At 35.7% G+C, this 16,478-nt stretch overlaps 8 protein-coding genes and 1 non-coding gene across 9 annotated transcripts; 7 read left to right on the forward strand and 2 right to left on the reverse strand.

Moving 5' to 3' along the window:
- Positions 1 to 53: 53 nt before the first annotated feature.
- On the reverse strand, positions 54 to 899 carry RSR1 (Ras family GTPase RSR1; the record flags this gene model as incomplete). Its single annotated transcript, XM_041552674.1, has 1 exon — positions 54 to 899. The coding sequence occupies one exon, from the start codon at positions 897 to 899 to the stop codon at positions 54 to 56; it is 846 nt and encodes a 281-aa protein (XP_041408608.1).
- Positions 900 to 1,199: 300 nt separating this feature from the next.
- Positions 1,200 to 2,222, forward strand: HEM2 (porphobilinogen synthase HEM2; the record flags this gene model as incomplete). The annotated part of the gene is made up of 1 exon (XM_041552675.1): positions 1,200 to 2,222. One exon carries the CDS (start codon positions 1,200 to 1,202, stop codon positions 2,220 to 2,222), a length of 1,023 nt encoding a protein of 340 aa, XP_041408609.1.
- A 243-nt stretch (positions 2,223 to 2,465) lies between these two features.
- KABA2_11S02816 (uncharacterized protein) lies at positions 2,466 to 3,275 on the forward strand (the record flags this gene model as incomplete). Its single annotated transcript, XM_041552676.1, has 1 exon — positions 2,466 to 3,275. One exon carries the CDS (start codon positions 2,466 to 2,468, stop codon positions 3,273 to 3,275), a length of 810 nt encoding a protein of 269 aa, XP_041408610.1.
- Positions 3,276 to 4,146: 871 nt separating this feature from the next.
- On the forward strand, positions 4,147 to 5,577 carry UGA1 (4-aminobutyrate transaminase; the record flags this gene model as incomplete). Its single annotated transcript, XM_041552677.1, has 1 exon — positions 4,147 to 5,577. The coding sequence occupies one exon, from the start codon at positions 4,147 to 4,149 to the stop codon at positions 5,575 to 5,577; it is 1,431 nt and encodes a 476-aa protein (XP_041408611.1).
- Positions 5,578 to 5,966: 389 nt separating this feature from the next.
- Positions 5,967 to 6,323, reverse strand: VMA7 (H(+)-transporting V1 sector ATPase subunit F; the record flags this gene model as incomplete). The annotated part of the gene is made up of 1 exon (XM_041552678.1): positions 5,967 to 6,323. One exon carries the CDS (start codon positions 6,321 to 6,323, stop codon positions 5,967 to 5,969), a length of 357 nt encoding a protein of 118 aa, XP_041408612.1.
- Positions 6,324 to 6,679: 356 nt separating this feature from the next.
- On the forward strand, positions 6,680 to 7,531 carry DPC29 (Dpc29p; the record flags this gene model as incomplete). Its single annotated transcript, XM_041552679.1, has 1 exon — positions 6,680 to 7,531. The coding sequence occupies one exon, from the start codon at positions 6,680 to 6,682 to the stop codon at positions 7,529 to 7,531; it is 852 nt and encodes a 283-aa protein (XP_041408613.1).
- Positions 7,532 to 8,702: 1,171 nt separating this feature from the next.
- Positions 8,703 to 10,139, forward strand: MTL1 (Mtl1p; the record flags this gene model as incomplete). Its single annotated transcript, XM_041552680.1, has 1 exon — positions 8,703 to 10,139. The coding sequence occupies one exon, from the start codon at positions 8,703 to 8,705 to the stop codon at positions 10,137 to 10,139; it is 1,437 nt and encodes a 478-aa protein (XP_041408614.1).
- Positions 10,140 to 11,738: 1,599 nt separating this feature from the next.
- KABA2_11S02926 lies at positions 11,739 to 11,810 on the forward strand. Its single transcript has one exon. It is a non-coding gene; the product is annotated as a tRNA-Asp (tRNA).
- A 3,523-nt stretch (positions 11,811 to 15,333) lies between these two features.
- Positions 15,334 to 16,434, forward strand: KABA2_11S02948 (uncharacterized protein; the record flags this gene model as incomplete). The annotated part of the gene is made up of 1 exon (XM_041552681.1): positions 15,334 to 16,434. The coding sequence occupies one exon, from the start codon at positions 15,334 to 15,336 to the stop codon at positions 16,432 to 16,434; it is 1,101 nt and encodes a 366-aa protein (XP_041408615.1).
- Between the last annotated feature and the right edge of the window lie 44 nt (positions 16,435 to 16,478).

Below are 16,478 nucleotides of genomic sequence, written 5' to 3' on the forward strand. Positions count from 1 at the left end.
TAAAACGTTCGTGTGGGTGGGCGTGTCCGTGTGTCCGTGTGTGATGGCGTGGATTATAAAATAACACATGCATTCTTCTTCTTTTTCTTCTTAGACTTAGGTTTAGGAATCGTAGTACGTGGTTCAGGAGTCCCAGTGGTGGTCCCATTCGTTTTATTGGCTTTCTTGCTCGTTTGAGCAACGTTTACACCAGACGCATTTGATGCTTTACTTGTGGCTCGGTTCTGTTGACTCGACATAGTATTAGTCACAGTCTCGCGATTCTTCATGCCAGTCTTATCGTTTGAATCATGATAATTCTTTGTAGTGTCTCTTTGTTCCTGTTGTTTTTGTTGTGAAGGTAAACGTGAGACACTGGCCTTACGTGTATCTTGCTTCGATACATTCTCCATCTCGTTCCGTATGATCTGTCTCACCAAATCAACGAACACCTCATCAACATTACTTCTTAACAATGCACTAGTCTCATAGAATGGTACTCTACCCCATTTCGTGCTCACTGCAATCCCTTCTTCGACACTGATGACTCTATCGTCAGCAAGATCTGCTTTGTTACCTACGAGAACCATCGGCACCCTCGAAGCATCCTTGATCCGCAACACTTGTTCTCGTAACTCCATTAACTCATCCAACGATTGTTTGTCAGTGACAGAATATACCAACAAGAACCCCATGCCCGACTTGATGTACAACTCACGCATCGCAGTGAACTGAGCAACACCGGCCGTGTCCAGGATCTCTAGGTCAAACACTTTGCCATCGATCTCGATTGTCTTACGGTACGAATCCTCGATGGTGGGATCATACGTATCCAGATAGACACCTTGGACAAATTGAACCGTCAAACAGGATTTACCAACACCACCTGCACCAAGCACAACTAATTTATAGTCTCTCATGGTAATACTTTTTTTTGAGTCTGGTTATGGCTTCTTGCAAGGATTACTAATATTTGCTCGATTAATTATAATGGTGATTGCTTTATTCTTCTCTCTTTGGGGGACAGATAGAAATGTTTATCAGTCATTTTACTTTGAAAAATTTCGCGTTGCTTCGTTAAACGAAAGAAAGATTCATTCAACGTTCAACTCATTTATATAAAAAGGGAGGGAAGGGCAAATTAGTAATTGGGAAGTACGAATGGTTAAATAAGTAGGAACCATCCATTCTAAGCAACCATTTTTTTAAAAATAACAAATATGCATACTGCTGATTTCCTTGACGTTCAAGATACTGCAATTTCTTCCATTTTAGCCGGTGGTTACAACCATCCCCTATTGAGAGAATGGCAAGCTGAGAGACAATTGGCCAAGAATATGTTTGTGTTCCCATTGTTCATCTCCGACAATGACGACGAAGAAGTTCCTATCGAGTCCCTACCAAACATCAAACGATTTGGTGTCAACAAGTTGGTTGCATACTTGAAACCTTTAGTCGCCAAGGGGTTAAGATCTGTCATTTTGTTCGGTGTTCCATTAGACCCAAAGGCTAAGGATCCCGTTGGTACTTCTGCCGACGATCCAAATGGACCTGTCATCAAGGGGATCAAGACCCTGAGAGCAGCATTCCCTGACCTATATATCATGTGTGACGTCTGTCTATGTGAATATACATCCCATGGTCATTGTGGTGTTTTGTATGATGACGGTTCAATCAATAGAGAACGTAGTGTCTCTAGAATTGCTGCTGTTGCTGTCAATTATGCTAAAGCAGGCGCTAACTGTGTGGCTCCAAGTGATATGATTGATGGTCGTATTAGAGACATCAAGCATGGTCTAATCCAAGCCGGATTGGCTCACAAAGTATTTGTCATGTCTTATTCTGCTAAATTCAGTGGTAACCTATATGGACCATTCCGTGATGCAGCACATTCATCTCCATCTCAAGGTGACAGAAAGAACTATCAATTGCCTCCAGCAGGTAGAGGGTTAGCAAGAAGAGCTCTGGTGAGAGATATGCAAGAAGGTGCCGATGGGGTCATGGTGAAACCATCGACTTTCTATCTAGATATAATGCGTGACGCTAGTGAACTTTGTGAGAACTTACCTTTATGTGCATACCATGTCTCTGGTGAGTATGCGATGTTACATGCAGCTGCTGAAAAGGGTATCGTTGATTTAAAAACCATTGCATTTGAATCCCACCAAGGTTTCTTAAGAGCAGGTGCACGTATCATCATCTCGTACTTTACTCCAGAGTTCCTAGAATGGTTATCCCAATAGGTAAACATATCATGATTATGCAATATACATATATATATCTCCCTCTGTAACCTTGTTCATAGCTATATGTGTCATCGTCCTTTTATGCTGCATCGCATCACCGACCGACGCACTATTTTAGCTAATTAGTTAGTTATGTATATATAATAACGACAAAAAAAAAAAGATCGTAATAATTTTTCACTTTCCCATTTACCTGCAACAATCAAGAGAGGGTATAGTACTCGAAACATATACGATCAAATGAGGAACCAGATGGCACCATGGGTGCCTCTGTTCATACAATCTAGTAACAATAACACGAATGAACAGAATCCATTCACTCCATTTCAATTCGCTACGGTGCAGGAGGGACCCATTGGAAAACCTTCAGTAAAGACAGTTGTCTTTAGAGATTTCTTATTCCATGACAAGAGTACAAACGTTTTGACGTTTTGTACAGATCTACGTAATGATAAATTATGCCATTCCAACCCGTATTTCGAAGCATGTTTTTATTTCCCAACAACATGGGAACAGTATCGGTTCAGTGGTCAATGGTTTATCTTATCATTAGAGTCCTCTAGTCATGTCGAGACGACAGATCAATTTTTGACTCAGCATACTCAAGAGGAATGGGAAGATGAAATAATGAGACAGTGGGGTCAGATGTCTCGTGGTGCCAAATCGTTGTATCGTAAGCCTGCACCCGGAAGTCCACTAAGTGAAGGGAACCGAAAGAAATTGGATAAGATCCAACGTGGAGTCGATGGTGCTCATGACGATACAGGGTTGGAGAATTTCGGGTTAGTGTGTCTATTAGTGGACAAAGTAGACTACTTGAATTTGAAGGATGGTAGTGGTGGTGAACGTAGATTATTCGAACGATGCACCAAACCTTCTTGCAACGGATCTAATAATAATGAAAATAGTAATAATAGTAATAGTAACGAAATTAATGACGACGACGACGACGACGACGATGATGATGATGATGATGATGATGATGATGAACAAGAACATGACGACGATGACCATTGGACCATGTGGACAGAGACGGAAGTATGTCCATAATTTGCTCAATTTGTTTTCTGCACGTCAAAAAACAACAACACCCTTGTATGTATATAGACAGATATGTATCACTTCCTCGTCTTCTACATTATCTCTCTGTGTTTATGGTATGATAGAAATTTACATAAAGATATAATAATAATAATAATAATAGATTATGAAATAGTCCTGATGAGATAAAAATGAGACATCCCACCAACCAAGTCCCGCAATTCAGCAATCAATCATGTTGTTAAAAACAATATCCTAACGTAATCAATCTATCAATCAATCAGTGAATATATCAATCAGTGGTTGTATCAATTGATCTATCTTTAGTTGGATTAGATAACAGACCGGTCGCTCCGCCAGAGAGAAAACACCGCACGACACGCCTCGTCCAACGATAAGAGAATAGATCGATTAGATTAAAGAGAGAACAGAACCAGTAACTTGATAGCGATTTGATCAGTTTGGGTCGTGCAATTCTGGTGGTCGTGAGTCGTTTGGGGTTTGTTGATATCTCATTGGGTGATAGCTATAAGATAATAGAACAAGGTCTAAGTCATTAAGTGGTGGCATGTCGTTGTCCCGTACCTTACATTCAGTTTTATGTACAAGCTAACGCAGTCTCTCGTACTCTCCCTGGGATAATTGAGACCCCTAATTTCGCATTGATGGAATGAATACAATAAACCTTCTATCTCGTTCTCTCCATTTGATGAAATATATAAGGAGTGAAACTTTTCATAGATTCTTATTCTTATTCTTAATTTCCCTTTTCAAATAGTTTATATTCGTTATTATTTCTTATAATATTCATTTTACAACACACCAATCAAGATTTTTACTTCTGTAATACTGATTATACATATACATATATATATTACAAATGACTTCTGCTGAATCTTACTATCCAAACGAACCAAGTGCTCCAAAGGTTATCACTTCTGAGATCCCAGGTCCAAACTCAATTGCTCAAATTAAACAACTAGGTGAACATTTCGACTCAAGATGTGCTTACTTTGTTGTTGATTACAACAAGTCTAACGGTAATTACATTGTTGATGCTGACTCCAACGTGTATTTAGATCTATATGCTCAAATTGCATCCATCGCTTTAGGTTACAACAACCCAAAGTTGATTGAATTGATGACTACCTCAGAGATGAAGAACGCTTTGGTGAACAGACCAGCTTCTGGTAACTTCCCAGCTGTCGAATTGGACGCTACTCTACAAAAGGTCTTGAAAGTCGCTCCAAAGGGTCAAGACCAAGTTTGGAGTGGTCTAAGTGGTTCCGATGCTAATGAATTGGCCATTAAGGCTGCGTTCATGTACTACGCTCAAAAGAAGCGTGGTGGTGATGCTGTTCCATTCACCCAGGAGGAATTAACCTCCGTTATGGATAACCAAAGTCCAGGTGCTCCTTCCTTCTCTGTGTTATCCTTCAGAAAGGCCTTCCATGGTAGATTGTTTGCCAGTGGGTCATGTACTTGTTCCAAGCCAATCCATAAATTGGATTTACCGGCTTTTGATTGGCCTCATGCCGAATACCCAGCTTACGCTTATCCATTGGACACCCCAGAAAACATCACTGCTAACAAAGCTGAGGACGAAAGATGTTTAAAGATCGTTGAAGACTTGATTGTCAGTTGGAAGTCCCCTGTGGCTGCCTTGTTGATTGAGCCAATTCAATCCGAAGGGGGTGACAACCATGCCTCTGCTTATTTCTTACAAGGATTAAGAGATATCACTTTGAAGCACGACGTAGTATACATTATTGATGAAGTGCAAACTGGTCTAGGTGCTACAGGTAAACTCTGGTGTCACGAATATGCCAACATCCAGCCACCTGTCGATTTGGTCACTTTCTCCAAGAAATGTCAATCTGCTGGTTATTGGTTCCATGACCCATTGATGGTTCCAAACCAACCATACAGACAGTTCAACACCTGGTGTGGTGATACTGCCAGAATGCTGATCTTTGGCGCCATCGGTCAAGAGATTCTAAACAATGACCTTGTTAGTCAAGTTGCTAGGGTCGGTGAATACTTGTTTGCTAAATTGGAAGCATTGCAAGTTCAATACCCTGATTCTTTCAAGAACTTAAGAGGTAAAGGTAGAGGTACTTTCATTGCTTGGGATTTACCAACTGGTGAATTGAGAGAGAAGTTGTTAAAGACTTTGAAGGCCAATGGTTGTAACGTTGGTGGTTGTGCTGAAAAATCTGTTAGATTGAGACCAACTTTGACCTTTGACGAAAAGCACGTAGACATCTTCATTAACGCTTTGACCAAGTCTGTAGCTCAATTGAACAACTAATGTCAGAATAGTTACAACTAGTCTACCCATTTTTTTGCTTATTAAATATTAAACATATATATATATATTTAACCTACCTATAAAAAACTTAAATATTACTGTGATTAAAATCTCTATTCCATGATAAGAATAATAATAAGAAAATCGATGCTCAACCAGAACTAGATCCACTAGTAGAGTTAAGTCGACTCTATCCTGCAAAAAATAAGGATATTGGAGTTTAATCCTTTACTTATATTGCAACTCGATATAAATGTTTGTACCTTTATTTATTATATTTTATATTAATAATTGTATGTATGACTAAAAAATGTGAAATGAAAACAGAAGAAGAGTATATTATATTAATAGATTGATTTTGATTTTGCTTGGAACCACCATGCTCGAGACTATTCCCCAAACAGCTTTCTGACTCTCTTCAACACAGAATCCTTTTCTGGGTCATATGGATGGTCCTTGGATGGAATCTCTAAGATAGCTGGGAATGGCTCCACATAGCTGTCCACTGTGGATCTGATCATGTCGGCAACAAACTGGTTGATCAACAGAATGGCGACATCCTTACGTTCCTGAGTGAACTGGTTGAATTCCATCTCCAATTGTTCCTTTGTAGTCTTATTCTCCTTGTAAACAAAAAAATTCTTATCGTTGGTCTTTGGATCGATTTGACCGATCCCTGCAAGCAGCAGACCGGTAGTGGTATCCTCGTCACCCATCACGGCGATCAGTGTTCTCTTGTCAGACATACTGTTGGTTGTCTATGTACCCTTCTCTATGTCTCCCTTTCCCCAGAATAGTAAACTGTTACCAACTCTTAACTTGCAGCCATCTCTTAATATAGCTCTCTCTTTTATATAATCTCTTGCTGCATCTTTAAAAATATCGAAAATGCCTGAATTTTTCAGAAAAGAGCAGCAACCAAACAAACTGCGCAGCTGATATTAAGAACAAACAAATAGTAATAACTGAAACAAGGAAATGTGGATGAATCTACAGGATAAAAGAACAGAAAAGGGGATATCGATAGGATTTGTTAGCTGCACTGTAGGAGAGTAAAACGAACTGACATCAATTGATACGTTACTCCGCAACATATACAGACATGCTGAAAGGTTTGGCATTTGGAAGTACAGTTACACGTGTGGCCATCGCACACTCTGTGGTTAGACCGTTGACAACGACTGTCCCTAGGTGGTCAGGGCACAATAAATGGTCTACCATTAAGCATGACAAGATGAAAAACGATTCTGCCAAGAACAAGGTGATAAACAAGTATGTGAACCAGATTATGGTAGCAATTAAATTGAAGGATACTCGACTGCAGGCAATAATTGACACCGCAATGAAGGGTAATGTACCTAAGAAAGTAATAGATAATGCTATCAAGAAGGCCTCTGGAGCTGGAGCCACGGAAGGTGCTATAAATATCTATGAAGGTATGGGTCCCGGCGGCGTTGCTCTGATTATAGAGACACAGACCGATAACAAGAACAGGACCGTGGCCTTGGTCAGAAGCCATTTCACAAAATCAAATCTGAATTTGTTGTCAATGGGCTCGTCGATGCATTACTTCGATAAAGTAGGACACATTGTGGTGACGTACCCACAACCTGAGGGAAGTGAACCGGTGGATGAAGGCACCATTTTTGATAAGATCATCGAAGTTGAAGGCGTGGAGGATTTCGAAAAGATTGAAGCACCTGAAGATGAGTCTGCTACCGGACCTGAATATATAATTCTCACAGAACCTTCAATGACCAATAAAGTGGCTAAAGAATTGCAAGATTCTTATGGCTTCGAAGTGACAGAGGCAAACATTGGCTACCAACCTAAATCCGAAATGCAAGTAGACCTCTCACAGAACGAAGATATCAGAAACGCATTCAACAGGTTCATCGATGGTCTCCGGGAGATCGACGACGTCACAGAAGTATACTCCAACGAAACACAGTAAGAAAATGCACACATATTTTTCTTACTCCCCCATACATATATATATATAGATAGATAGATGTATCACTTACATATTCACTCAAAGCAATAACATGTACATAAATTACGAGTTCAACAACCTCCTTCCCCTTCCCCCTTCTATCTCCTGTATTCTGAGCGATGAATAACCTTATATAACCATGTTCAATTGGCAGTTGAACCAGGTTTATAATTGGGCTATTTATAGATTGCTCTGCGGGATTTTCTTCGCAAGCCATGATATCATTGGTTGCAAGTTTTCCTGAACTCATTCTTGGAATCTTTCAGAACCGTCCACTCCCCATGCCTACTTGGTAAAATATGTAATCAAGACAGTCGCATCAAACAATTCTGATTTTATTTTTACTTTTATTTGTTTGTTTGTTTATTTTTAAACGATGTTCTTCTACCAGATACTTTGGATGTGGGTGATTCTGCTTGTTTCGCTGTATGCATATGGCTCTCCCATTCTCTCTCCTTGATGCCTCTTGGACACAATCGCATTACATAACTATATACATGAGATATAACTGATATCTGCTGGAAATTCCGTTCTATTCCTTATTGAGTAAGTGTACCAATTCAGTTATTCTCATCAAAGTATCTTGTTCTGATATATATCATTTATTTTTCGATATCAACCAAACAAAAAAGACAACAAAAAAATAATAAATATATTTTAACTCACTCCTTCAGGTCTGTTAAACTTGATCTCATCTTCTAATTTTGTACAAAACTAAACCGGACAATTCAAAGAACTCAATCCATCCCTCTACTATTTGCTACTCCATCCCGTTATATATATATATCGAAGCTATTTTTGTAATTGCTCCTCTGACCTTCTACCTTCCTCCTCCTTTCATAATAAGGTCTATTATTCTTTTAACAATACAATAGAAGAAAAAAGAAGTTCACTACTTATTTAATATCTAGCCTAGTTATACTTCTATTGTTCTGATTGACACGGTCCATTCCACGCATTTGTTTACGTTTGCATCAGTGTTGTTGATTTATTATATATAAATAAACGAAGGCCAAAATTTTGCCCTAATACATTCGGAAATTCATCGATTCCCCTAGTACTTGTCTTTGATTCAATATTCAGTGGTAGTGTGCACTGTAATCCAGACTTAATAGACTTATAACAAGAAAAAATGCTGTTACTTCGACTTGTTCTTTCTCTAGCGATATTACTCACTGGAACGAGATCACAGGACGTTGTTGCCGATGATTATACAGATAATGCTAATAATAATAATAATACACAGGTTACTGATCCTGGTGTAGCGACAGATGGAAATACTTATCAACAGACATCAGTAGCTAATACAGATGATCCACTCATTAGTAATACAGCCTCACTTCCTGTAACAGGTATAGATACATTTCAATCACTTACCACGCCGGTAACTGAGTTGACTTCAGTATCTTCCCTAATCGATGCCTCGTCAGTTTTTGTTCCATCCACTTCTGAAATATTGTCTTCCTCTATACCATCATCGTCATCATCATTGGTAACCAGTTCTTCTTCCTATATTCCTCCATCGTCGTCTAACATACTCTCATCATTATCCTCATCATCGACATATATTCCGCCAACCTCCTCATCAATTTTATCATCTTCTTCTTCGTCGTACCGCCCATTGCTGCCTTCAATAGTGTCTTCTTCCTCCAGTTCTTTCTCTTCTTCATCCTCCTCATCTTCTACCTATTATGTTATTTCATCATCTACATCTTCGTCGTCGAGTTCTTCATCGTCATCAAGTAGTTCATCTAGATCTACCTCAAGTTCGTCGTCGTCATCATCGTCACAACAACGTTCATCATCCTATTCAAACTCTTCTTCATCTTCTACAACCTCATCCTCGATATCATCAATAACATCATCATCCATTGATGTAACTACCGTTGCTTCTGATAGAAAACGTACATTGACAAGTGTTGTCGAAGGTAGGACGGTTCTTTCCAATTATTACACCACTGTAACACTAATGCCAAGTGCATCAAGTACTGCTAACTCAAAGAAGCATACAAATGGGTCTCTTTCAAAGAAGAATAGAAACATTGTCCTTGGTTGTTGTCTGGGTATAGGGATACCATTGGTACTTATCATTGCTTTATTCATTTATGTTACTTGTATACGGGCCAAAAAAATTGATTTCATTGACTCAGATGGGAAGGTCGTTAGTACTTATAAGATGAACAAATTCAAATTGTTCTGGTATTTCATACTGGGTAAGAGTGTTAATAACATTGAAAATACAGATGATCATCATTCTACTACTTTCAATGAGAAAAATATTAATGATAGATCGGTTTCGCCTGATAATTTCGATAATAGTAGTAGTCAACTTTCAAATAATAGTTTGGTTGATTCTCCATTGAGTAACCAACAAAATTATCAAAGTTTCTTTAATGAAGGGCCATTTAATTCAAACGAACAATATTACAATTTTACGCATGCTCAGGAGGACAGTCCGAACGATAATACTGGTTTTGAATATGATGAGAATTCTAGTTTCGGTAGTCCACAAAATAGTGCAAGCGGTTCAGATTCCCAAAGAGTCTTAAATATCGCTAATCCAAGTTAACATTTATTAGTATTTTTTCGATACATTTCATACACGCATACACATTTACACTGTTTTCAGTTCTTCTTTCAAATAATCTTTTTTAAAAACTTTACAATTGCATACTTTCAATTCTATACACATATTTACATATTTTAATGACATTTTTTAAAAGTATTTTAATATCACTATTTACATTTTGTTTACACAAGTCTTCGGGTTTGCCCTATTTTCCATAAACCTTAGACTAATATTTTTTTTATGTTCTATTGGAATTTTCATATTTTGGTAAAATTTGTTTAAAAGGTGAACACACACAATTTAACTTTGAAATTTTGTGTTTTGGCAAACCATGTCATTTATGAATGATCGGTTTGAATTTTTTTTCACATTCAGTGGAATAGGCTTATTTTATTATTATCAACAATTTCTATTGGTCGTAAATTTTTTATTCTTTTACTCTTTAATTTATATATGCTGTCGCTCTATAAAAAATAGGATTCAGTAGTCAGCAATATTCTAGAGTATTTTCCTATTGGTTTTTAATATTTACATTTATTCAAAGTTCTTGGATAGTATATCTCCTGAGACATTCCCTTTAGTCTCCAACAATCTTTAGAAACTTACTCGTCCATAATCATTGTGTATATATGTTTCTGTTTTGTTTGCAGTGTTGAAGATCGTCCTCCCACCTTTGTTCCGATCGTAAACATACCTTTTTGTGCTTCTAACATGGCTAACCTCCATATGGATATATGTGTTCCCCTTAATAAAATGTTGAAGAATGGCACACCATACATCAACTCATCGAAAGGTGTAAACTTGATATGTTCCTTCTTCCCCTTTGATTTTATCTCAACAGTATTAATGTACACGCTGAGGTGACTCTCGGAGTTTTACCAATCTTGAAACTTTTTGAAGGTTGATGACATTGATAGATATTATAATATATGTCAGAAATTAAGAGTAATATGCACAACACTTAATTTCAATAGGTAAAGAAATACCTTTATGACAGAGAATATCTGGAACCAAGATATCTAAAACGTCCTAATAAGAACTAAACATTTATTAAGTAATAGTCGTTTAGGTCATAATCGTTTAGTAATAAGTTCATTACTTAACAATCGTTTAACCAATGATCGTTTAGGTAATCAGTTTACTACTTAACAATCGTTTAGATATCAATCGTTTAGGTAGCAAGAAGAAATGATATATCGGTAAAATTAAATAATATATAAAGACAAAGAATTCTGAACTTACATTGGAAGTTAGATTCTATTCGTTCTATAAATTATATATAATATAAAGAGACCGATCAATTATCGTATTAAAAAATGTCCGAATTAAATAAAGTAAAGCTTGAAGAGACTAATAGAGGCAAACACTCTATCTCAGATTATCTACAGGAACGAATACTGTAAAATATAGCGGCAGCACTAAAAAGGCTAACATTAGCTTAACCTACCTGAAGGGGAAGACAGCTAATATAAGTAGAACTCTGTTTAACACAACACATTCTGTTTGCTTCAGTTCAGGAATCTATTATTGGAATCTATTCTTATGTTTATAATAGTTTTATATTCAATACTTTCAGATACCACGATTCCAGAAATTAAATCCGTGATAGTTTAATGGTCAGAATGGGCGCTTGTCGCGTGCCAGATCGGGGTTCAATTCCCCGTCGCGGAGTATTTTTGGTTTCAGATCCTCATTTTTTTAATTTTTAACTTCAGTTTTATTTCTCCCATCCTCTGCTTTGAGTTCTTTTTAGCTTGGCAAAAATTTACTACTTGTTCTGTACTTTTGCTCTTATCAATAAACAAAAATATTCTAAAATATAGTTCATCCGAATAGTTCGTCATTCTCTGAAAACTCAAAAATGGAAATAGATTAATTATTTTATATTAATATCACAATAGATACTTTCCTAAAATAACCTAGCAAACAATCGTACCAGAATAATTATAATGTAATATTTTATTCTTTCTGGTGCTCTTACTTTATATAAATGGACAAAAAGAAAATTATAAATACTTTACAGTGGCTTCTCTGGTATTTTGTAATTGGTACCAATAAGTTAATGTTGACAGAATTTTGTAAAAATTATAGAGCTGCCCTCTTTGATTATATGTATTCTTAAAATTTGGTTAAAAAGTATTTATTTAATAATGACTGTGAATGGTCGATAGTCATACCCTTAAACATCAGAATTGGTAAACTGTATTACATAAAACAATGAGGTTATAATTTCCAATTAATTGCTAATTATAACAATGATAAAAATAAACAACTTTTTTTTTTAGTTAACAGCAATAGTCTTCATCAAAGTAAAAAGAAAACTGAAAACTTGAGCCATTAGTATCTATATTTATAAATGCTATACAAAATTCTAGTAAATTTTATCAATTAAAAAAAGATAAAATCTATTAAGAAAAATAAATAAATTCAAAATGAGAATTTTATTACTTTAAAATACCCAGTAAAATTAAAATCATCAAACGATAAGAAAGAGAAGGGGTTCCAACGGGCAGATTCGCACCAAGAAATGGGAGACCAAGGGAGAAAACTTTGGGGGAAATGGAACAAGTTCCAGGAAACGCAGGTTAGCTGAGGACTGGTATTTCTATCCTCTTGTACGAACAACCTTAGCACGTCACAAAATGATCTCGATAATTTTGGAAAACGAATTCTGCCATACAAAACTCTGCCCGAGCTTCAATTGTTGGAAGTCACCCTGACCAGGAACTCAGGACTGCAGAAACTGGAATCGTGCAAAGTGAGTGGCCAAATCCACCAGGAATGGGACCATTCAACCTCGAAAACGGGGGTTTATTACGGGCACATCCACACCATTAAAACCCTCATCAAGACGAGAAACTGCGAGGCAGAATCGACATTTTTGTCGAGTTTCGGTTCAGGCAGTGTGACACAAAATGATCTCGATAATTTTGGAAAACGAATTCTGCCATACAAAACTCTGCCCGAGCTTCAATTTTTGAGAAGTCACCCGGACGTGGACCTTGGGACGCATAAATACATGGCAAAGTGTGACACCTTGGCTTGCTTGTTATTAAAGAAGCTCTATTTATTTGGAGATGCTACTTAGAATATATATTACGTCTTAGTTACATTTGGTGAGTTAAGTGCTCAATATATTCAGGCAGTTTGCTCATACCAGCGTTATTTCAAGTAATTATTGATTTTCGATGCAGACAACAACAATGAATAGATCTCTCCATACCTGTGGTGATGCATTTATTATGATTCCAATTATGGGATGCACATAATTTATATAGTTAACAAGTGTGTATATCATTCAATACACGATACATATTATTCTCAATTACATAATATTAAAGTTAGAATGTGGTACTCCAATTAAGTTAAATTATTGGAGATAAGTTAATTACTCACGATAATGGCACACATGGGACATGCATTTTGTTAAGAAAAGAAAAGAAACTATTGAAAAGTGGTATTTATATATAAAGAAGCAGCATGTGAAATTATAAAGGACTAAAACTACCATGTGAAGATTAAATACACAAAGAGAGAGCCAAAAACTAGAATGTGAAAGTATAAGATGGTCAATGAAGCATGTGAAAGACTTAAAACTATATATAAAGAGCCTGTGAAACGTCTGGTTTGTGAGTTTTGCTGTTACTTTCTTGGTGACGCAGTAATAATTTATGACGCCAAAAAATATTGAGACGTCTTAGTACGAAAATATGCAGGATGGAAAAATAACCTAGTATATATATATATATATATAGACCAATTATACAACGGCTTAATATGATACGTAAATTGAGAAGTTATGTAAAAACCATTTCTAAGTTTTTACTATATTTTAGGTGAAATCGGTATGATCAAAAAAACTCAACTATTTTTAAGTCTATTGTATCATTCTTAAAAAAGAATTGGAAGCCATGAATATTATGACTCTCTGCTTCAGAAAACTTTAATTTAGGTTGAGGTACTTGTTTCAGTTTTTATTAGAAATTAAACTTAAAGGTTTGCTTAAGATAAGTTCGTAATATCATTGTTTTATTGCGATACTATAGTCTATGGTTTAAGGAAGTCACAAATATTATTTGAGACCTATACTTTTAAAATATTTAAATTTCTAACTTATTTATCTATAAGCTTCCTTTTGTTTTGATATGGAACTAAAACTAAGACTGAGACTAAAACTCTCCACATGAAAATGTGAGTATACAGATATCAATATCTATTAGACACTTGAACTCTCTATATCGCAATCAAATAATTTTTGGGGTACCCCAAAGGAGACTTTCAAAATGATAATATATTTCGTAATTGATGAGAATTTCTCTATTAATGACTATCTAATTGAGAAAATCATGACATCTATATATATTGTCGAATACTTGCTCTTTAGCATATTGACTGATAACCCATTAAATATTTTATCTTATTTTCTCCAAATACATAATCAATCATTATTTTTCTTTTTCTCAATTACTTCACACATGAATGAGAATATTTAGATTACAATAATTGGACCGATACACGAGTTTGATTAGCTTTGGCATTCCTCAATTCTACTAAAAAAATACTTCTTTATAAATATAAGAGTAAATATTTGTAGTACATTTCCATATTTTCTCAAAAATATCTTTCATTAAAATGATTCCAGATGAATGCATTCAAGTACATGGTATTTGTTATAGATGGCTTGGTTTCATAAGAACCAAAGGACTAATTGTCATATCGAACAAGATATAAACAGTTATAAGACATGGGTACTGCATCAGTGATCCCAAACTCAAATTCAGGAGTAATACAGGAAATACTATTTAAAATGAACGTGAATTGAATTATGGATTTGAATACTGATTTAATCTTGATTCAGATAAATAAATTTTGTTTCAAATTTAGTTATCAACTGAAATTGGAAACGCTAAAGTGTGTTATATACAAGATTTTAATTGCTGTTATTTAAGGATTCAAATAAAGGATTACAGACGACCATTTTAGACTACTGAATGACGTAAATTGACAATAAGGTTCCCTCCATGATATTCTTTTATGTCTGACTCAAGTTACCTGACATAACTACGCGAAATTTTTCAGTTGAAAAGAACATCGAAAGAACCAAGTAACATATCCTTCCTCATAACGACATTAAACAAATAAAATCATATAACAATGAGTTACTTACACATATAACCTGTGCACTATATATATAATGAATATAGATGGTAATATTATCTATAAATGCCGTCAAGGTAATTTCATACATTGCTTTTGCTCAATTGGCAAACATTTAATAATTGCCGAATCACCTATTGATATCCCAACTAACATCGAACTTCATTACGTCAGTGAAGCAACACCTGATAAATCAACTTTAATAAGTGATGATATACTGACTGCAAAATATAAGGATGTTGCATCCCGTACCCAGATCATTAAGAATATATTCATAGCTGGATCTAAGTCTATATATCTGATAGTAAATCTCTCTGATGGTGTGCAAGTATTTCCTTTCATACGGAAAGAAAACGTTGTTACAAATCAAAATGAAGCGATAGAAAATGTCAAGTGGTTCTTACCCAATGTACATGATACAGTTCAAAGTCTGACCATAATGACAGAGACCGATGTGAGTATTGATTTTACTGTGGGGACCGTCTTAGGCCATATTTATAGTGTTCGCTATGAAATTATGAATCAATGTTTTCTAGTTCTCAAGGATTTCCAAAAATGGGAGAGTATTACTCAAGATTCTATCAATTGTGTCAAGAGTGACGGACACGAATTAGTTATTGCATCATTTGATAATTTTATATATTCAATTATTGATAAGAAATGCGAATCCCAACATATTAATGTTGATGTTTCCAATAAACTCGAAAACTTCAAAGAGAACACATTAGTTTATGTAGACTTTTTGAAGGTCAAGAAGTATTCTACATCTTATATTCGGTATTATTTGGCAAATGTTAATAATTTCGGATGTATTATTTACCGAAGGAGTATACGTGGACAATGGGAAACTCTACAACTGTTACCCAGGGACCTTAATCAAAATGAAGAAGAGGTTACACCACTGATTGACTGTATCATAGAAAAAGGATCTAATAAGGATGAAGTCATTTTACTTAGCGGAGGTGAACATGGGAAATTATATGTTTGGGCTTATAATTATAAAGTCAACGAAATAACTTCAACAAAAATATACAATGTGCACGAAGCTGGTCTTGTGCACAACCTCATATTAACAGACCACTCTAAAATAACTTACTTGACAAATAATGAGACGTCTATTAATATATTATATTTATAGAACTATGTAATGTTTATTACAATATGCACTTAAATGATTGAATG

Source organism: Maudiozyma barnettii (assembly GCF_903064755.1).
Source record: "Maudiozyma barnettii strain CLIB 1767 genome assembly, contig: KABA2_11, whole genome shotgun sequence".
Classification (NCBI taxonomy): Eukaryota; Fungi; Ascomycota; class Saccharomycetes; order Saccharomycetales; family Saccharomycetaceae; genus Maudiozyma; species Maudiozyma barnettii.